At 29.9% G+C, this 23803-nt stretch overlaps 1 protein-coding gene across 2 annotated transcripts; it reads left to right on the top strand.

Annotated features, from left to right (window-relative positions):
• Positions 1-1698: 1698 nt before the first annotated feature.
• LOC129983908 (S-adenosylmethionine synthase-like) lies at positions 1699-22054 on the top strand. 2 transcript variants are annotated; one of them, XM_056093610.1, is made up of 9 exons: positions 1699-1854; positions 9685-9762; positions 10748-10870; positions 12202-12314; positions 13769-13912; positions 15533-15751; positions 17267-17449; positions 18941-19074; positions 20558-22054. In XM_056093610.1, the coding sequence occupies exons 1-9, from the start codon at positions 1740-1742 to the stop codon at positions 20658-20660; spliced, it is 1212 nt and encodes a 403-aa protein (XP_055949585.1). In that variant the 5' UTR covers positions 1699-1739; the 3' UTR covers positions 20661-22054. The 2 variants fall into 2 exon arrangements, with proteins under 2 accessions (XP_055949585.1, XP_055949586.1); XM_056093611.1 differs by lacking the exon at positions 1699-1854 and adding an exon at positions 8323-8463.
• Positions 22055-23803: the final 1749 nt, after the last annotated feature.

The following is a 23803-nucleotide window of genomic DNA, read 5'->3' as shown; positions in this document are numbered from 1 at the left end:
CCGTCCCAAAATAGCCTTAGTGTTGCTTTAAAGCGGGATGTTAATATAACCTCCCTCCCACTAAGACATTAATGTTTGCAAAACACAACGTTTTTTTTTTTTTTTTTTTTTTTTTTTCTTTTCCCGCAGATAGTTTTAGCCATTTGCAACATAACTTCTGTAGCAATTTTGTTTTTAGAAATGTAACTTGAAATGATTTCCAGTTTGTAAAAATGATAATATCGGTCACTAGCTTTGAATTTTTAATACTGCGTGGAATAAGAAATTTAAAACAGCATACTTTTCTCCTAAATGCAATTAATTGGTTCTTCAGTTTCAACCACCAGTAACGGCACTCAGAGTATCTATCCTGCATGTCCTTCTCTAGTTATATCATTACTTACATTGAGTAACAATTAAATGTCATTTGAAGGAATCAGCAAAAAACTGAAAATGAAGGGATTTTAGAGCATAAAGAGGATGGAAAGATTTTAATTTTTCTATTACTGTTTAGTTAGCAGTTATTGTCATATAGAAATGTCTTCAACTCATGAGCTTGTTAGACAAAATTAACCATTGAATAATTCTTTAAGGCTAGACGGCAGGAAAATAGGCTCATGTGATGGAAGGATTATTCCTCATTTAAATAAAAGATCTGTTGGAAATTCGTTAGAGGAAAACAGCTGCACTATCGAAATTTTGTCAATGAAATTCCATTTTTCCCGACGCCGCATAATGAATTCTAATAAGGCTCTAAACAGTGATTTGCACAATTCTAGATAGAGACGCAGAAATTCATTTTTCTATTCTATTTTCGGAAAATTTATATATATATATTTTAATTTTATTTACAGAAGTATATTCGAGTGCTTTCGAAATCCCCGTGTGATAACATTAATACCTAAACTTTAACACATGAAGATTGCTTTTTAATTTTCCGTGGAAGGGAGGGACGGGAGTTAAGAAGTATTCAAGTCCATTTTTCCCGACGCCGATTTTCTAATAAGGCCCTAAACAGTGACTTGCGCAATTCTAGATAGAAATTCATTTTTCTATTCTATTTTCGGAAAATTTAGATTTTTTAAAAAATTTTATTCACAGAAATATGTTTAAGTGCTTTCGCAATCCCCGTTGAAAACATTAATACCTAAACTTTAACACGTGAAAATTGCTTTTTAATTTTCGGTGAATAGGAGGGACGGGAGTTAAGAAGTATTCAAGTCGGCAAGAAGAAAAATTTGGAACTGACCAGTTACAAAATGTCGGACTCGCGCGAGCAATTCTTTCCTAGTTGAATGTTATTTATTTGAGAAACAGCTCTTCGACAGCTATTGTATGACCTGACACTGATTCGGTTGCAGAGAACTTGAACAATGCGACCGATAAAATCTCTGGCTTTCAGAGATTGTTTTCCGATTCATCTGCTTGAGATGAGATTTCAAAGTGTTATTCCAAGAAGATTTCTCGCTTCTGCAAACATAAACAAATTTTTTACAGATTTGATCTTTAAGCCTTCCTATGAAGGAAGTAAACGAAACAAAAATAACAAAAAATAACAGCTGATATTTTCCCCAAAAATAAACTTTAGCAGGTGTGCGTTGAGAAATCTTGACGTGCGCTGAGTAACAATGATCTTGACGTCAGATCAGACTGCAGTGAAAAAGAAAGAGAGGCTTTCTTGGGCTCTATTTATTGACAGGTAGCGCTAAACTAGGCCTCTTTTTTCCACAAAGCCCCAGTGACAGCGCTTCGTTGTGAAGATGCCCATAGACACCCTCATACGAGACTTGGTGGTCCTGCAGGGACTCGAGACTTTCGACAATGGCCACAACACCTTCATGTTCAGTTCCGAATCAGTCGGAGAAGGACATCCAGGTAAGTTTTTCATATTGGATCTTCAATAAGCTACATCAACAGGCAATTTTCAGCTGTCTGAACCGTTTACCTTAGGTTCAGATCTCATCCGCCTTTGCTTTCTGAAATCAGACGTTATCAGCATCGATTTCTAATTAAAACCCGATCTAATAATTTTGACTTAGTTTTGATTCTTCTCAAAATTTGAAATCGTAATCTTTGCGACGTTTCACACCCTATAATTATGTTTTTTTAAGGTTTCTTTGGACAAACGATAGCATTTCATAGACTGACTTCAATAAATAGTTTTCTTTGAAGTATTAATCTTTTTTTTTTATTGTGCCTTCTAAGAAGCAGGGCAAGGATTAACGGGTTGTGATGAGGGCTGTGTTCAAATTCCAATAATTCAATATGCTTGATACTATATACAGACGTACCGATTTACAGTATACAGGATAAAAAACATACAGATAGCCTTTTAAATAGTTAAGTGCTGAAAATCTTCCTGGCACTTAATAGGCAGGGCAGCCTTTAGGATCTGTTAAATTTTACAGTTACCTAAATTTCTGGATTTGTATTGATAAATTTACATATCGATAATTCACTTTAATGGTTATAAAAATTAAAATTTTTAGTAATCATAGTATTAATTTAGTGCATACATTATAAGATAATTGATAATGACCTGTTTCGGAGGAAATCGTGTGAAATTCCATTTAAAGATCAAATTTTGCGTAATGGTTACAGTGATAGAGTGTATTACGAAGTCCCACTCTAAACGAAATGTCATTCGATCTCTACATTTAAGTTTGAATCAGTTTTTTCATACAAATTATTATTAAATAGAGATAAAAATGTAATTTGAAATTATCTTAACGAGTGCTTGTAAATAAGATAAGACCGTTTAATAAAGATATACTCACAAAAAGATGCTTTTAAAATAATGATTCATCGAGAAAATAAGCGTACTTCTGTGAAAATATATACAGACTTTCAGATTCGGTTTAATTTATGAGCATTACATTCAGCTTCATCAAATAGTAAAACATAATTCTCAAAAAAAAAAAAAAAAAAAAAAAAAAAAAAAAAAAAACGATTTTAGTTTATTGACGATTTGCCTAAACAATTTTGAGATATAAAATCGCATCGACTGTGTTAAAATCGTATCTTTTTTTCAGAGCCGAATAATTATCTGAGACTTCCGCGAGTTTGGAGCAGTTAAGTCATAACCGCATTAATTCGTTGAAATTCTACAATCCCTTGTGGAAGATGTCGACTTAAATGGCCTTCATTTATTCCAAAACAGTTTTATTTTGGGGCGACTTTTCGTCACATGCATCAAGGACATTTTCTCTCAATTCTCTAATACTGCACATTCACATAAAACAGAATCGGCATTTTTTCCGAACAGCAAACATAACTTGTCGATTTCACAGAGATAACAATTATATCCAAATATCATCGATGTGCAGAATAAAATATAAAGCTTAATTACCACTTCAAGTATTGCCAACTCGAAAAAAATTTCCACATTTTTGCTCAGAAAATGCACCTTTAAGGAAATCGGTAAACTAAGATGATATTGACCCATTACCGTAAATGTAAGATTTCGGATGTCTTTTTACCTAGTTTGTAAGATTTAAAAAAAAAAAAAAAAAAAAAAAAAAAAAGACTCCCAAAGGATCTTTATCTTTCGTACTTTTCACTTTAAAAAATTTATTCGTTTTTTCATGACACCCAAAATCTGTTCACTTCGTACAGTTATCAGTTTAGTAAATTTTCTAAATTACAAACATCATATGCCTTTTAAAATATTTGATTTTTTTTCTGTTTGATTGTTATATGTAAGTTAAAAACCAATACAAACCGAAGAATAATTCATAACTTTATTCCTATTTCCGTTGTTATGAAAAGTTTATTTTTAACTGAATGAATGAACTAGATGCATTCTACTTTTGTGAGCATTTGATACGTTAAGTAAAATAACTTTTTTCCTTTCCCACAACGAAGAAACGAGCAGCTAAAACTTAGAAATGTCTTCTACTCAGCAAATATCTCCAAAATTCTTAGATAAGATAAAATTATTTCTCTGTTGCATTTATTTTGCAAATAAATTGTCACCTTTTCAAAATTCAAGATAGCGTGCCGATATAGTTTTTAGGAAGAAGAGGGGGGGGGGAGTTTTAATGTCGAATTCTTTTTAACGGCTCTCCAGAGCCGAATTCCTTTGATTGTTACGGAAAACGCCTCTTTATGTGGCATAATTCCTTTCGTCAAATCAACGAACTTTTGCATACTTATTAGTTATAGATAATTTAGTCTAGTTATAGTAACGTCTCGTTTTAAAGCAACACTAGGGCTATTTTGGGACAGACCTCGTAATTTTGAGCCGCGATCAGATGACGAGGGTGGCACCTGAGCTGGCATTAATAAATTCTCATGGACATGAACCGGCGAAGGAATGGCCTTCCTACTAATAAAATTTGTTTGAAATTTGTTTGAAAACTGTAACTTTCATGATTAAACAAATTTCGTACTAGGTGCTCATTGCAATTGTAAGCAGAGATGAGGTGAGCATTTTTTTTTTCGAGAGGAGGGGGATATAAAACACTAAAAATGTCAATAATTGAGTGGAATGTTGCCGACTAAAAACAAATATTTCTTTGTCGTCTTCTTTACAATCAATCGTGTTCGTTTCACCTGGGAGCTCCTCGTAATTGAGGTTGAGAAGCTTCCGGTATGATTTTTGGTTTTTGGCAGAGGCGGCGGTAACAGACGGGCAAGAGCCCCCTGTCGGCAACCATTCCCTTCCCCCCTCTCCGTCGGCAAGAGATTCAGAATTTCGTCGGCAAAAGTCTATGGAGAGCTGCACATTCTCGAATATGATAATTTCAAAAACCCCTTAAGTTAAAATGTTGTAAACAGTTGAAATATCCAAGTAACGGTTCAAGCGATTTGACTACATTTGGCAAAATAATCAATAGGACGAAAGGTCAGCAAGATGTCGCATTTTGTGGACAATTTTTGATCAGCCGTCTATGAACGCAATACGATGGATGTCGAAGAGGTTAAATCTGCTGAGTTTCAGGCTTTTGATTGAAAAGTCGTCCTTCAAACTTATAATTTGCATTACTTCTTTTAATATATCCGATGAAGTGAATAAAATTTCGCTACTGACGACAATTTCTGGACGGCGGACTATGAACTAAATGCGATGGAAGTTGGCAGATTTTCATACATCTAATTTAAATGCCGTTTATTCAATTTATGATTTACACTAAGTTTTGAAATATAATCGATAATGTAACAGGTGAATAAGATATCGCATTTAGCCAAAAAATGCTTGAACGGTTGACTAAGAGTTCAATGCGATGGATGCCGACGATTAGTTTCAAGCATCTGATTTAAATATTGTTCATTCAGCTTATAATTTGCATTATATTTTGCAGAATAATCAATAAGCTGGTAAGTGAATAAGACGTCGCATTTTTGTCAATCTTTGTCTTTCGGCTAAGAATTCTTTTTATCGAGTATTTCGATTATCTGCATGTGGAGTTATTAGGGAAATATACTTTTGTATTATACATGAATAGGGTAATAGAGTTGCTTTCCCTCATCCAGAATTTAATGAATAATAACTCTAAAATGAATCCTCATTTTATTCATTTAACTGTTGCTTCCTCGGTAACGAACTGGTAAAGTTGTTTTATTTATTTCACTATGAAAATTCTCTGACTAAAATCTAGTTAATGATTAAACTAAATTTAATAAAAAAATAACTTTTTTCTCTCGACACTCTTGCGCACTGTGAAGGCTAAGAAGAGTTATTTTGTTTTAGCCAAATTATGTGAATTTATTATAAATCATTGGAATAAATAAATTGTATAACTATGTTAAATATCGTTATTTTATAAGCTATATTGTTTTTTTGCAGCCAATTTACAGGCTGCAATTATACACTAAAGAAATAGAACCGATTTCAACTGACGATAAAAAATAAATATAGTATGTGATATGGTAGCATTTTAGCTACTCTAAAAGATATTATCTAAATAAGCACCGAATTTATTAAATAAATTACTACCTAAATTTTCAGATTCTGTATTCAGTATTACAATTATGCGATCGGGAAACGTATTTTTTGAAATTCTCTTTTTCATTTTTTTTCTTTCAATTAATCTTTGCGGTAAAATCTATATGATTTCAGGTGCTTCTGAATTTTTAATAGATTTTGGATAAAGATGTTTTGTTAAAATGATAATTACAATAGTTGTTCATAGAATATTCATGCATAGCACATTAACTCCTTGATATATAATTTACTTAACTTCCTAATTAGATGGCATATCTTGGCACATTTGGGAAAATTATTATTTTAATCCTTGGAATAATATAAAGGCGTTTGAGGCAATGATGCGTTTTCAGAGATTTTTGCATTTTAAATTATTTAATACTTCCACTTAATTACAGATTGAATATTAAAAGTTTAGTAATTCGATGCGCGATCCAGACTCGTCATTGCATATGACGGGATTAAAAAAATCAATGCATGCCAATGAGGGGGATAATATTCATGTTTTGGGGGAAGAATATCAGCGTACAATAGCTTGGTGGGAAAAAAAGTATTTAACCAGAAAACCACGAGCCTGAAAATAAAGGGGAGTTTATATTCAAGATCTAATTGTTTTTTTTAAAGAAAAAGGCATTGATTTAAGAATAAATACATCGGAAACCTAATGCTTAAGTAGTTCATTTTTCACGGGTATATTTTTCATATCTTACATAAAATAGAAAGTTTTCACATATATTTACAAAATATTTTCTCCAACTTTCATAAGAAACATCTTTGTATCTTTTCTGCACACTGTATTATTCATGTCCGAACTATAGAAAATTTTCGTTGTGCACGCGTGCTTATTTGTCTCAGAATCGAAATACATCTGAATTCCTGCTCGTTATTGGAATTCTTATAAAAAATTATTTTAAAATGGAGACTACGCTAAAAAAATGACTTGTGGCAAAATCATCGAATATATCATTTTTTTAAAAATTTTTATTAAGGATTTCTAAAAATTTTCTAATTTCGCTTCTACATTTCTTTTACATAACTTCCTTTTGCTTCCATTTATTCATATAACATGACGCGGCATTCTGGCGCAATTTGTGCTTCTATTTATATACTATAATCTAGAAGGAAATGCAACTATTTTTTTTCCAAAATTAGGTTTCAGTACAAGTAAATCTCAAGAGTCTCATAAAAAATAAATTCAGATATTGACAATCTGTTGATGGGCAGTAAAAGAGACTGAGGACATTTTTTTTTTTTTTACAAATATCTTTATAAATTTTAAACAACGAAAGAAAAAGCCAATAGCTGAATAAAAATGTTGTTAAACAATATTTAACTTCCTTTAATTAAATGTAAAAATTAGTTATTATGAGTTGTTTTGAAGCCAAAGAAATTGTGCTTGCCTTCCCCCCCCCCTTCCGTCGGCAAATCTCTCCCACCGCCTCTGCTCTTGGGTACAGAAAAAGGTGGGAGTGGGTTTCGTCCTATAGATGATGGGGACGTACTTCCCAAAAGAAGGGTTGTACCGTGGCCGATGATGGGCCTGAGGATTAACCACAATTCACGCCAGTATTGCCGTTTCTGCGGTCTGGTTTTTCAAATTTTTCCGTATGCCTTCGGGTGGGTCGGAGTAGCCAGTTTAAGGTTACAATCGTGTTCCTATTGTGAGGTATAGTATTATTTCGATTAACTTTGATTGCATAAATATGATAACATTGCACAAAAAAACTTGAATAATAGTAATATATATATATATATATATATATATATAAATTAAGAATGGTTATGCACAAATGTATGTTGACTTATTTCTCTAAATAATCTTACAAAATCTCACAGAATTAATTTTTTCCTTCACCAATTAATTATATCTTTCTTAAATATAATAATGAACTTTTATTCTCTAATCCTTCCCACAGAATTTTTTCCCATAATAGTTCTTTCATCCCTTAATATACAAGCTGAATACTATCTAACTTTATTTTTCCTTATATTAAGCTGAATACTATCTAACTTTATTTGCTGCCCAACTTCATAAATGAAACTTAAATCGAGAAAATCAGATATTTTCAAATCTCTTTCTTGTATAATTAGTATAAAATTTAAATTCTGCTAGAGAGGAAACAATCGATTCAGATTTCGAATCGATTATGTGTCTTAATTGTAGATTTATTTTCTTTTTCCTTAAAAATACTTTTTAAATTAGCATAGTATTAGGAAGGAAAATAATAAAATCATAAATTATCTATTCTTTTTTTATTAATGTACAAATTTCTCGAATGCAATTATGAAGCTGTTGCGAGATGATAAGTGACGCTGTATGTTAGATCAAAATGCATGGCGCTGCTGTCGCAGAGAACGAGAAAGTTGAGTATCTATTTATTGCTTGCCGCCAAGAGTGAGGGTCTCTTTTCCATTGATATTGAGTCGAAGTAGTATCTCCTCGAAGATGTCTGAAGATAAAATTCGTGATTTTGTTGTGCGTAATGGTGTTGAAAGCATAGATAACGGCTTGAGTACTTTCTTATTCACTTCGGAGTCTGTTGGAGAAGGACATCCAGGTAAATAAGCTACGTTTTCTTTTGTTTTGAGAAATTTTCTTTGATCGCCGGTCAACTCACGTGGTAGCAAAAATGAAAGTTTGTTTTATTTACTGGAACAGATTCTTTAAAATTATGCAATCAAGATGTGTCTAAATGTATCCAGAATTGGTTATTAAAGATAATTAAATTTCAATTCTCAAAATTGAGTTAAATTTTCAGTTGACTGTGATTAACTCATTGTGTTGAATGAGCGAGAATGTTAAGCCTGCTGTTCAATATTTTGAACTATAATTTAGCTTTTGTTTAAAGTAATATTTTTTCCAAAGTATTAGTTTCTTTTTGTATTATAAAGTGCATATAACACTTCTTATTTTCTGTCCTCGATTAAATGACGCCATTACCCGAATACGGCGGGAATTTTATTTCCCAATTTATTTTATATTCGGGCATCTGTGAAATATTGTTTTTTGAAAAATAATGAACTTTCATCATTAATATGCCTCTAAATTTATCTTCGCAGTGAACATCTATACGTTATACTTACTAATATATTTATATATAAGTTAAAGTTTTTTTTTTTATATTTAAATACCAGAGTGAATTTTGAAATCTACCGTAAAAAATATTATCACCAAATTGTTGATTTTCATAGCGAATACTTAAATATTTGTAGGTATCTTTTTAAATTGACGGTAATCTCAAAGGAAAATCGTAATTCAATTGAAATAGCTATGTAATTTTTAACAACGTCTCGTCATGTAATGATTTTATATAATTATATATCTCACATAATGTATTTCCTTGGGAGTTATAATGTATGAAGCATTTTCAGAATTAAATTTTATCATTCTTGATATCAATTTCTTTATTTAATGATTCTATAAAGTTTTTAACAACCCAAGTACTTTGTGTATAAACTTACTCATTTTTTAAATTTTATTGTTATATTAATGATCTTTGTTTTATTTCATGATTTATATTTAATGTTCGTAATTTTACAAAATTCAACTTTTTTTTTTTGTGTTAAGTCTGTGTCGTGTATATATGTGTATGAATATAAATTCTGATTATGTAATAAGATGCTAAACATGGATAACAAATTAAGATTTTGTCATCTTTATTGCTTGATTTATATACTTACTTGATATTACTTTGATTATTAGTCAGTGTGACAAGACGTGTAACTTTTATTGCCTTCTAATTCATTAGTAAGAATTTTTTTTTTTTAACAATTTACAGATAAATTATGTGATCAAATTAGTGATGCTATCCTTGATGCTCATCTTGAACAAGATCCTGATGCTAAAGTTGCATGTGGTAAGTTTTCCTAAAGTATGTGTAAAACTGTTGAAATTTGTTTTCAATTGTATATCTTCAATAGAAGATGCTTGTAATTAGGAGTTAATTTCAATTTCTGTAATATTTCTTCTACATATTTGTACATTATAATTATGCTACAGTTATGACTTTTATAAATGTAAGTTTGAAATTTGTATGGAATGCTAATAACTTTATATTGGGCTTGTATAAAGTATGAAACTTAGTTTTCGATTTTAAAATTTAAAAAATGAAATAGTTACATACTTTATTATTCTTCTTACTATTATTTAAATTTATCATTTTTAAGAAACTGATATCAGTATACATTTTTATACAAATTGTATTGTTGTTTTTTCTAAAGTATAATGAATATATTTGGTAAAAGTTCAGCTGCAGATATTGTATAATAGGATAAAATAGGCAGTTCATTTGAAAGTTATATTTCAGTAAGACTTCACAATAGAAGACCTGATTTATTTTCCCCTTAAAATACTGCATGTTCCTTGATGAATGAATGAAAGAATCTGTATGCATAGCCTTCAACAATTACAGAATTTTTATAATTGCTATGGAAATTAGGTGACAACTATAGAATAGCAGAAAAATAATGGGGAAAATTGCTAAAGAAAGATGTATCTTATACAGAACTACAAAATATGATGAAAATGCCCATTTCCCAAATCTTTGTTCACAGCAATACAGATAATGAAAATATTTTTTTAGCATGGTTAAAAATAGAATAAATGTAAAAATACTTTTAATTTAAAATGCAAATTTATTAGTGTTAAAATTTAATGGAAGACTTAGGAAAAGCAAAAGTGCTCGCTGTTTAATGGAACACAATTATAAATGTATAATAGTGTTAATTTATTAAATCAACAAAGTTGCATTATTTTTTAAAAATTTATTTTATCAGTAAACTTTTTTTATTTGAATATGAAAGCAGTTGCGTTCTTAATGTTGTATGTTATTTCTTTTGTAGAAACTGCAGCTAAAACTGGGATGGTGATGATCTTCGGGGAGATAACTTCTAAAGCTACTGTGGATTACCAAAAAATTGTTCGTGAAACAGTTAAAAAGATTGGATATGATAGTTGCACAAAAGGTAATTTTCTTAAATTCATACTGTTATTTCTTATGAAAGATTTTGAAAATCTAAATGACTGTTTTTGAAAACTTCATAGTTGATATTAAATTCACCTGTTTAAATATAAAATATATTTCTTAACTTTCAGTTAGTTTATTGCAGTTACTTTTCTTTCTAGATTATTTGAATTTAATGCCAAGTTTAATTCATATAACTTAATATTCTATCATAAGATTAATTATGTAAAATGTTTAGGTATTTAAGAAAAATGTAGGTATTTATTAAGAAAGATATTTATACAAGTATTTGTTTGGTTCAATTCATATAAAATACCAATAATTGTATGATATAACATTGAATGCATGATAAAAGAAACATTGAATCTTTTTCGAATATTGATTTAAAAGGAACATACTGAAAATATTTAGTAAAACTTTTATTGACTATCTTTCTATTGGTCTTACTATTTTACTATCTTATTTAAATAATGACTGTTTTAATGATGCAATATAGGCTGTTGTGCCAACAACATCAAACCAAAATTTTTTTTAAATTACAATGATTGTTTTTGATTCATTTAACAAAACTTTTTTGTTAAATGTAAAAACTATCGGGTTTGGTTTTTAAAGGATTCGGAGCTGATAATCAAAAATTAAATGAAAGTCAACATGATTGCATATTATTCTTTCTTGGTTTAAAAGCTAATTGAATCAAATTCTAATATTTCACTTGTCAGTCTTGGAGTTTGAAGAATTCGTCAAGAGAATTCAAACTGTTTCTTTGCTGTAGGTAATTGTATTGGTTGAAGTAAAAACATCTTGCTTGTAAGCTTCTGCTTATGATCTAAGATAAGATGTCTGTATCTAAAGATACTGAAATGAAGGATACTAAAGATAATGAATATACTGAAATTTTTTGGGTACGTTTCCACACAAAATGCTTTGATGTTAGATTTCCCCCCCCCCCCCCCCCCCCCCGTAACGTCTATTGAATGAATTTTATTTTGGAGGTAAAATTATATGTCGGCTATCTTATAGTAGCAAAATAAAAAGAAATAATGATATTTGAATAGAAATTAGACTTTAAATAAGTCATTTTTTAAAAAATGTAATTAAAGCTTTTGTATCAATTTAAAATTTTATTTTTGTAATTGTTGAGGGGTCTGGAAAAGACTGTTAATTTTTATAATATCTATATTGCTACCTAATGATATCTGCAGCCCATGCCTTGTTTTCATTTTAACACTCTTCTATCACCTTTCAGAAAATAAAGAGCTTGCAGTTCCATTCTATAATATAATTCATGTATATATTAAATTTATTTTTTAATTATTCTTTGTTTAATGATAGGCTTTGATTACAAAACTTGTAATGTCTTGGTTGCAATTGAACAGCAAAGCCCAGATATAGCTTCTGGAGTGCATTTGAATAAGTCGGACGAAGAAATAGGAGCTGGGGATCAAGTATGTTAAATAGTTTGCTAGCTATATTTTTAATGATTATTTTGACATAAAATTACCATGTTTTATCACTTGGCTTGTTTTGTTCAGTTTAGCAAAAGTTGCAAATAACTTAACTAAAATTTTTTCATTTCTGTTAAATTTGCATTGCATATAAATTGCCTTTTAGTTCATATTAGGCATCCAAATTTCGCAAATGCCATGAGAGAGGCAATGAAATGCCTCTCGCATACTCATAAATGCCAAACTTGGTCAAATGCAAGGTGTTTATATAAGGGGTGAGGGTTTATAATTTTTGAAACTGCTTTCTATAAATGAAACATTAAAAATGCTATTTTAGGAAATGTATGAAGGCATATGATAAGGAAAATTGCTGATGTCTTTAATGGATGCAATGTGTTAGGAAAACTTCATGCTTAAGTTTTTATTTTATAATGGGCTATCAATATTCTTTCATAATGAAAAATGCATTTATGAAGTTATAAATTATGCCTGTCATTTTATGCACAGAGCAAAGAGAACTTATGGAATAATTTTTTGTTTTTGTTTGAAAGACGTGGTGTTTAGCAACTTTATACAGTGGAACCTCACTTCACAAATATAATTCATTCTTGAATCTTAATCTTAATGTGAAACGCATTAAGGAAAACAATATTTTCCCCTAGGAATCCATGTTAAATAGGCCAGTGCCTTCCATTAAAAAAAAATTACTATAACAAATTTATGATAGGTTATTTATTATAATGCATTCTCTCTTTTACAAGAATGTTGTTTAAAGACATTTCTTTGGCTATGCTTCAACATTTGCCAAAAATAAGGTATAAAGTTGCTGTTAAAGGAATTTGTAATGTGCATAGCTATTGCCTTATCAGGCTGATGCTTCTCAACGTGCGATACAGTAAGTTCTCATGTTCTCTTCAGTTCCTTTATTTCACTGGAATGTTGTTGCTCTATTATTTTTTTCCACTCCTGATGAGAATCTCCTCTGCAACTTTTTGCTGCGATACAAAATGCAGCTCCATGAACCCTGGAATTTCTGGTTATGTTCTTTTACTGGTTCATCAGTGTCATTGCTGTCCATCTCTAGTTTTGTAATCTTCGGGCTCCACAGGCACTTGCTCAAACCCTTTGGAGTTGCATTTGACAACATCATTCAGCTAAATCTTTCTCCATTTAGATACAAGGGCTCTCTTCAATTGGATGCTGAACAGACTGATGCATATCAATCTGGTATATGGTGTCTCCTTGTCATTTGTTCGGCTAAACATTGCTCATTGAGCGTCTTTTTTTGAGATTCTATTTTGTTTATTATGCAAGATGCTCATTGAGCGAGGTTTGAATTATATTTTTATAAGTAATTTTCAAACAATTCTAAATTACTATTAAATTTTGTTTAGTCCATTTCATAAAATAAAAAAATATATAGCTGTATTTATATAAATTTTTTTATTTTTTAGGGTTTAATGTTTGGATATGCTACAGATGAAACTGAAGAATGCATGCCATTGACAGTTGTTCTTGCACACAAATTAAATGCTAGGCTTGCTATGCTAAGGAAAGATGGGACTTATCCTTGGGCTGGACCTGATTCAAAAACACAAGTAAAGCTCTTGCTTATAAACTTGAAAATTGAAATACATTTTGAATATTTCGAAACTATTCATAATATATTCATGTAATTTTTTAATTGTGCGAATGAAACGATTTATATGTTGTATAAGCTTGCCATGTGCCGAAACTTACAGAAATCTAAAACCCTTTGTGGCACACTACCTTCTAAATTTCAAACTCAACACAAAAAAAATATTAAAATTAATAAAAAATAACCTGCATATATGCCTTGAGGCCTAAATAGGTTAAATTTTTGGAATATTGTGCTTACTATTTTGATCTGTGGATATTGCCCTTGGTAGAACACTATACCATTAAGAGCTCTTAAAAGTGCAATTAAGCAAACATTCCAGTGAAGCCTGAAAATGGGTAAAATCTCATGCATTTCAATAAGAAAAACTCTACTTTATACCTACATAGCAAATTTAGCGTGATTCAGTGTGCACCACAAAGAGGCAGGCTCTAATTTGAGGGTAATGCTTGAAGCATTTTTAGTGCTTTGGGATCTCTCCACGTCATTTTCAATACAATTAATTTGCAATAAAAATTCTGCTCTAATTATTAAATTTAAAGTTTATTGTATTTGTTGTAATATTGCATTTTTATAAGGAAATAATTTGCATAAGGGGACTCCTTATGCACATTACATTTTGATTTGTATTTGAAGATGATGGTCATGAAGTTGTGAACAAACATGTATTTAATATCTTGTATTTTAAGACTTAACAAGTTGGTGAAATACAATATTACTGAGTTGTTTTGCTGACTAAACCGAGTTTTTCATTCTGTAGCTGATTTGCTTATGTTTTTTTAGTTGACTGAACTTGACTATAAAATTTCTTCCAACATTTCTGTTGTAGAAACTCGTCTCGTAACACAATCAGTGCATTGTTTCTATTGATTGAATACCTGATTTTATCCTATGATTTCACATATGCTTTCTCTTAAAGAGAAAAGAAAAAACTTAAAATATTATTGGTTAAAAAGTTAAGATAAGAGTCAATAAAATACTGAAATTCTTTGAAAAAATACACTTTTGTATAGCTGTAAACTATGGAACTGCTTGGTTTAAACTGTCATTTGTTATTAAAGGAGGTTAAAATTGAATTCTAACCCTTTTTTCCCCCATTTATAATTGAGTTTAAGTTTTTCAACACCTAAATTTGATAATTTTCATGTAGTGGAGCACGATGCCACAAAAGGTGAAGAGTAATTGGATTGAAAATTATAACAGCATTGCCACACCACCAGGGGAACCGGGAAAATCCAAGAAATTTTAAAATCAACAGAAAAAAACAAAGTGCAGTGAAATTTGAAAATTTTCATAATAATCGGGGGAAATGCGAGGAATTATACCAGCATACAAGACATTAAATTTTCATTTTTATAGATTAGAAGCTAGTGCAGTATTTTACTGATATACATCAGTATTAAATGATTTACAACACTTGCTTTAGAAAGAGGAAAATAAAAAAATTGTTAGATTTAACAATATTTTATCTTTATTTATTTTTTGTTTGTAGTCTTTTGTGCTCCTTTATAGGTGTGTACACTTCTGTATTCATTTTTTTAATGCTATGATAGTGAAATACTTGTTTTTGTCCTCATAGGTGACCTGTGAATATAGTTTCAAGCGTGGTGCAGCAATACCAATCCGTGTTCATACGGTTGTTGTTTCAACACAACACATGAGAGATATTCCATTGGATGTTTTACGTAAAGAGGTTATGGAGCATGTAATCAAATACAGCATCCCTGCAAAATACCTAGATGATAAAACAATTTATCACATTAATCCGTGTGGCGAATTCATTACTGGTGGACCAATGGTAAATTTTCTTCCTTCATTTGTTATGTTAGTGTTATCACGGTGATGTCATTTCAGTGCTGAAAATATTTTTGCGATTCACATTTTAGAATTGTGGAATGCAAGTACATTAAATTATTTCATCTCCCCTAATTGTTTTTTAGATTGGCACAGCCCTAGTATATAACTTATTGCAGTAGAAATTTCGAGTTGTAAATTACTGTAATGAAATTATGTTGCAAATATTGAAATTGATTGGAAATTATTTTTTATTGCCTTAGAATTTATTTTATGATGTTTTTCAACTATCTCAATAAAAATGCATTATTTTTCATGAAGTGTTACATAAAAAGGAATATAAATATTTAATACTTTTTTTCAAAAAATTTAGAATGATTTACAATTTTTTTACATTTGATTTAGAAAAGTTGCGACCTTGAACTCCCATTTCAATCTCGTATTCAACTTGTTTTTACTCGATATTTACATTAACTGAAATTTGATTTCATTGAAAAAATCTGATAGAATAGTTTTGATATGATAATAGAAGTCATTACCTATCATTGACTGTTAAACTGCCACATTATGATAAAAATTATCAAGATAGAGAGCACTAACCTATTTGTCAAGAAGTAAAAAAAATAAATGAAGATTGAATCTTGCTTGTTATTGTTATATCATGTAGATCTAAGAACACTAACTTTACCGAATATATAACTTATCAACTTGCTTTTCAAATTACTGGAAATATAGGGAGTGAACGACATTTGGGAAACTTTTAGTTATAATTTTATTTTATGTAATTGCTAACAAAGTAAATAAATAAATAAAAAAGGAAGTAATACTAGAAAAAGTAGAGAAATGTTTGTATTCCTTTCAAGTGGTTTAAAAAGAATACTTTACAGCAAGTTAAAGCTCCACTCATGCTTACTTTAGTTATAGTTTTTAATTGCTCTTCCTAATTTTACTTAAGTTTTATGTATTTTAATATTCCTTTTTATGGAATAAAAATTAAATGCAGAATATGCAAGAATTCTTGGACAGATTGTAAAAGAATAAATGAGAATAGTTGTGTTTCTTCAGTGCTGCTTATTTCTAACATGGCTTTTACAGTTTTGTTTTTATTATTATTATTTATTTAAGTACAATGTTATTTCTTGAAATCGGATAAGACAATGGTTTGATTGGTAATCCGTATGGTTTGATGATGATTTTAATGATACTATTACACATAATTTTGGAAATTGCTTGATATGATACTTAAGATTTTTTAAATGTAAAATTGTAGAAAGATTGCGTATCTCAGCCTTGCAACAATTTGCTGGGGGTCAGTATATCAAAATTGCTATATGTAATCAAAAGATAATGCATTAAGATTTAATAAATTTAGTTGCATAAGTAAGTTTCTCCTATATACTTTATAGTTTTTTTTACATAATTTTGTTGCCCACCATAGAAATCTTGACATTATTAAGTAAAAAGTACCTGTAGATAAACTTTTCATATGATTTACTGTTTTTCTTTGTAATCTTTTCAGGGTGATGCTGGTTTGACAGGTCGTAAAATTATTGTAGATACCTATGGTGGATGGGGAGCCCATGGTGGAGGTGCTTTTTCAGGAAAAGATCCTAGCAAGGTAGACAGATCAGCAGCTTATGCAGCAAGATGGGTGGCTAAATCTCTTGTAAAGGCAGGTCTTTGCAGGCGATGTCTTGTTCAAGTAAGTTTTTTGGATATGTATTAAATTGCCTTTTTAATCTGACGAGTGTATATTGAAATTTCATACGACTAGGAATCATTTCAATAAATTATTTGTATGTATTTTAAATTCAAGATGGTGCTATACCAATGTCTAAATCAGTTTTTCCAGCTTTTTTTTAATTATAGAAATTAGAATTGTTCGTTTGTGTATTTTAAATTGTATTAACAACACTGAAAATATTAGTTGTTCAAATCTTTCAGCTAGGTAGAATCTGTGATGTTGTAGCTTTAAATCTCTTAAATACTATGTTAATGTGTTTGATACATTGTTACTGGAAAATGATTAGACATTACACTTTGTGGAAAATGTTAATTCTGCAAGAAAACTCTTTTCTTATATATTAAATATTTTGATAAAATATTTAATATATATCTCTTCAGCTCTTCAAGAATTTAAAATGTGGATAAATATCAAAAAGCCAGTTGTTATGAAAATACTAGTTTTCCTGCTGTTGCAAATGAAATCAACAAGTCAATTTTCACTCTAAGAAAAGTGCCATTATTGGCCATACACAATTCGCATACATAAACTACTGTAGGATGATACAGATATTCAGATAACATTTATAATAAAAGTTATTACACATATTAATTTTTCTTTGGGATAAGTGACAAAATGCATTTTTATTTAATTGGCCTTGTAAATGCAAACAGTTACCACATTTGGCAGAAAAAGAATCCTAATGGTGTACAACTTAAATAGCATGCAACAAAATTGATAAAACCCATTCTATATAAACCTGGATGCATAAAATTGTGAGAAGTGCTTACATTTGAGAACTATTTTTAAGCACTTTAAAATGTCTTATTTTGTGAAATGGATCCTTAAAGTGTTAAATTTTTTCTAACTGTGATGAAAACATCCACCATCCCAATATTGAATACTATAAATGGAAAACATAGTAATAAAGCTTTGTTTACTATATTATTAAGAAGACTGCTGATTAGGAAGAATTCAGCAAAGAAATCCAGGTATGCTAAGATAAAATTTGAAGATTTTAAAATTAGCTCTGTTACATATGGGGGAAAACAAGAATACTTATCCCGGAGGGGCTTTCAGTCTTTGTACTATGTTATCAATGTTGTAACAATGCACTATGTTTGGTAATATCCTATAATATGGAAAAATCTGTTGAAATATTAGATTTCTATTCATTTACCTCGGCTTATTTGAAGAATAAGAATTGCTTTTGAAATTCTAATTATTTAGGTTTCCAATCAAACATTTTAGGAATATTGAATTCAAATTGGAAGAAAAAGTTATACTCATTTTAAAATTGACAATGTTTTTGTTATATGTTGCATATATTTCTTTTTAATGTGCTTGAAGATTTCTATTGCTTTTCAATAAAGTTATCTGCTTATTTTGAAATCCCATGGATAATGGAACAAAATTTTAATATTTATTGCTTTTATATATAAAATATTTCATAGTTTGTTTTGTGTATAGCTCTCTTATGCTATTGGAATTGCTGAACCTCTATCCATAACTGTGTTATCTTATGGAACATCAGAAAAAACTCAGAAAGAACTACTGGAAATTGTTATGAAAAACTTTGATTTGAGACCTGGTATCATTATCAAGTAAGTATTTCTGTACAATTATTTAGTATCTGCATATTTTATATTTAAAAATGTAAATAATTAGTCTTTCATGTGGGAAGCACAGGAAAAGTAAAATTCAATTTTTAAAAAAACCCTGCAAAATGCTGAGAAATTTTCATAAAAACCAGGAAAATAAAGGGAATTAAAAAAAATTGCCCTTTTTAAAAAGTGCTGATCTCTTAAGGATTGTAATCATTGCTTCCAAAAATGAAACAATACCGTTCGCAATGTGTAATGCAGAAATGCATAGCTTTGCTACTTTTTTCCTTTTTTTACTGTATAGACGAGTCCAGTTTCGATTTGCGAGACAGCTGTTCTTTTATCATAATATTCCCAAATTGCAGCTAATGAACATGTGCAGAAGATATGGATATATTTCTCTGGCAGCAATATCAACATTCAATCTGTGGAAGCATTGCAGTGATATTTAGTCACTCGCTACCGAGTTTGAGTGATTTGTTTATCATTTGGGAAATTGTGAGCTTATTCAGAGTAGATTAGGGAACATTTTGAAACGGTAAGCTATTAAAAATATGTATTTAATGCAAATTGGAGGATTTATAAAAAAAAAAAAAAAAAAAAAAAAAAAATCAATCCTGATTTTGCTGAATGGGTTCAAGAAGTTCTACAAAATCAATTTATTGTGGACTGCTCACTTTGCAGGAAGATAATATGCCTACATAATATGGAAAAACAGGCATTTACTAATCGTGTCAAAAAAGGATAACAAACCAGACTGCAAGTTCGAAAAAGTCATAAATAAGCTTGATAAGCTGAAAAAAAAATGCTGATATTTGAATATTGATTACAAGTTACTTAATTACTAGTGGAGCTACTGAAACTGAAAAGTAGAGGCTTTTTAACAATGTTTTTTATTTATGAATGCTATAAAAATTGTTTTGAATGCATGTCAAATAAACATTTTCTTCTTATTCTTATACATTATGCAGTATTTAAAACTGCATCTAATTCCCCCCCCCTTTTTTTTTTAAGAAGTGGACTTTTTCCACTCATTAAAACTATGTAGTGTTATTCCATTTTAAGTAGCACATAAATGCTATTCATTCGTTTCATCTTAAATTACAAAAATATACACAATCTTTTCAAATTTAAGTAGCAAACCCTGATTTAAATGGCCAAGTTTTGTTTTAAAAAGCATTGAGGAAGAAAGTAGGCTATAAATACTTTTGAAAAGTACTAAAAATTAAGAATATTTGAGTTTCCAAAACTGGCCTTTCCTAATTTTTTATTTTACCCTACACGAAAAAAATTTAAGAATATTAATAGTATTTGCATATGCCGATTGTTTCTAAATTTAGTACTATAAAAGCTCAAAAATCGGTAGAAGTATCAAAGTTTTAGTGATGTTGCTCTCTTTGAAATTATAAATAAATACATTAGTTTAGTAATTGCATTGAAAATTTGGATACATTTTTCTAATTTATATCAATTTTCTTTCTAGGGAATTAGGTTTGAAGAAACCCATTTATTCCAAAACAAGTGCTTATGGGCATTTTGGTCGAGAAGAATTTCCATGGGAGAAACCCAAGAAACTTGTCCTTTGACGTAGCTAACACAAAATTAAAATTTTTATGTCTGTGCAAGCAAACCACAGTGGATATGTCGAATGCTTGCATTTAAGGTGCTGTATATTAAATTATTCCTTACCTGCATTTATTCTGACATCTGCTGCAAATGTGTGTAAAGACAATTGTACATTATCGCATCAGATAGTGAGATTATTGATGTAAAAATGCTATCTTTTATACATGTCTTTCTTTATAGAAATGCTGGGGATAATTTCTTTTTTAAACTTTCATTAACTTTATTGAAACAATGATTGTGCTATACACAATTAAAATGAATGCAAAACAGAATCGGAAAAACATATTCTATTATGATAAATGTTTCTTGTGAACTGTTCTGCTTCGGTTCTTTGCAAGTGGAAAGTTTCCAAACTACTCCAGCTTCTTGTGAATATTTCAAAAAGCTGCCTTTTTTTCTGGCATTAATTGTGATTAGTTTGTTTTATAGAATTCTGGACGTGGAGCTTTTATTACCAGAACTTCTATTTCTTATTGAAAGCTATATAAAGTAATAAAAAAAAAACATTGAAAGGCAGTTTTGCTGTATGAATTTAAAGCCTTGCCCGCTGAAATATTTACTCCTCAGAATCAATTGGCATAATTGTGATTGAGCTTTAGGATATGTGTTTTGCAGTGTGTGCTGAACTCTATCTTCTGGAAACACTGCATAATCCTACAGTCATGTTTTTCTCCATGATTATATCAATAACCTCACTATTGAACTAATAAGCACATTTGTCTTGTGTTTATAAAAATTCCAGTGGAAAAGAGCACTTTTTTTAAACACTCGGGTTTGCTTGCACAATGGCTGAAATTCAAGTTAAATATTAGTCTTTTTGTAGTATGTAATCAATCTTCATATTTGAATTTGTGATAAAGGGTGAAGAAGGGACTTGTTTTATAAAATTTGAACTCTTTTCTTTGCTGCATAATACAATGGTATTTATGCAAGGTCTTGTCAATGTGTAAAAAGGAAAATCATTCACATATTGTAAATGTTGAAAGGATACTCATTGTCACTAGCTGTATTGCTGCATTGCTTCTTTTTTTTCTCTTGCAAGTTTTGTCACTTTTTTTGGTGCAATGGTGCATCAGTTTTGATTTTTGTGTTAGTAGTTTGACTTTTTCTATTGCCAAATATTTTAGGCGGAATGGGACTAGCTGTTAATCTTAACTCTTGGCATTTTATATGACTTTAATTTTCTTTCCCCCTCCCTGTTTTTTCCCCTTTTTTTATTGACAACTTATGCCATGTTACTTCATCATGTTAATCACTCACTTTATTCATCAATGAAATGTGCAAGTCATGGCATGCATTGTAATGAAGATACTGTAAGTTTTTATGATCTGAATAAAATAAAAACTCTCCTGCATATTGTATTTAATTGAGAAAGATTGTCACTTAAGATTTTATGCCTAATAAGCTATTTTCTGTACAATTCATTTTTATTTTGTTTATTCATTTTTATACCATCTGGAGCTCTAAAGCAAAAAATATTTAATTTTCATCAAGACAATATTCATGTCCTTACGCTCTTTTGCTCAAAGACTAGTACAATTACAGACTTTTATTTTTGGATCAGCACTATCGCATGCTGCTGAAAGATACAATAATTCTTAATAAATATAAATAGGTATGCTTTTATTTTTGTTTATAAGTACGTACACTGAATAATTGTTAATTGAGATTTGGAAGATTAGGTTTTGTTTGTTTCTTTTGTTATCTCAATGTAAAGCGCAGAACTCAAAAATTGCAATATTCATTGATGATTGGAAGGGTTATCTTTTTTACGGAGTACATGATTAAGTTTCAAGAGACATAGCCTGCAGGTTTTTTCCTCAACCATACCACATGTTATGAAAACACGAATTTTGTTTTATTAATGTAGGGCTAATTTACTGTCAATAAATATTTGATACAAGAGTGGTTTTATTTTTCCACTTCTCTGATATCTTTTTATTGAATTGGAAAGTATCGGATGTTCTGCTTATATATTAATACTTTTTGGCCCCAATAAGCATATACATCCTAGATAGTAGACTAGATGCATTTTCTATTGGGTAAATGAATTTTGTTTTCACACGAGATTTAAAATTTTGATCAAACAAAGATCATATGCATTCCCCCCCCCCTTTGAATATTGTGGAAAATATGAATCCGCTGCTAACTTATAGGATCTTCAAAGCACTGTGTGAATATTATTGCCTATATTTATTTTTTAAATTCTTCTTGCATTAGTCAAATTGCTTGTAAAATTGATGTAAATATGAAAACACTATATTTTATACAAATACATATTTCTCCTGCATTCTTGTTGCCACTACATGTCGTAACATTTGATCAATATTCAGGTTGATGCTATTTTGCTTTTTGTAGCTACCTCTGTGGACCCCAAGTCCTCATAGTGTAGAAGGTGCAATATATATATATATATATATATATATAATTATGGTACTAAAATGTTTTAGTTGATGATTTCAATGTCGATTTCTTCACTTTGAAACAATCTGATTGAAGCAAGAACTCGTATATTGCCCATTACATGTGTCATTGTAGATAGTTATTTTTTTTTCTAAGCAAGAATTTAATTTTAAATGCTTGTTTAAACATGAAATTAAATCTTGAGATTCTCTAGATATATATATTTTTTTATCCCAAACATGAAAGTTCTTTTTTCTACTCATAGATATCATAATTATAAATAGAAGCAATTATATGCATATTTACATTTAATGACTTCTGTAGATCTAAACTTCCATATACAGAGCAATTATAATTGAAGTTGAATTTTTAAAAAGGTATAAAAAAAGAAAGAACCACTAGTAAAAATAACTTGCTTTTCCAGATGAGTAGATGTGAAACTATAGGAATTTATTCTGAGAAAGAAAAATAATTCAAAAGTTGATATCTTGTTGCATCGTTTCAATAGCATCTTATGTTGTGGCACTCTGTTCAAAGTCCATCCACCATAAACATGGAATGCCACAGCGGAAAGAAAAAAGGTGTTTTTTTTTTACTGTTCCCTAGGCTAAAAACTGTAGGAAAAGGAAGAACCATGGTATGTAGTCATAAAAAGTTCTTAAATTTGAAAATCATTTTTAAGCACCTTGCAAGTGCTTAA

Source organism: Argiope bruennichi, chromosome 9, assembly GCF_947563725.1.
Source record: "Argiope bruennichi chromosome 9, qqArgBrue1.1, whole genome shotgun sequence".
In the NCBI taxonomy this organism is placed as follows: Eukaryota; Metazoa; Arthropoda; class Arachnida; order Araneae; family Araneidae; genus Argiope; species Argiope bruennichi.
The sequence above is the reverse complement of the archived record's forward strand: the minus strand, read 5'-3'. Positions and strand labels throughout refer to the sequence as shown.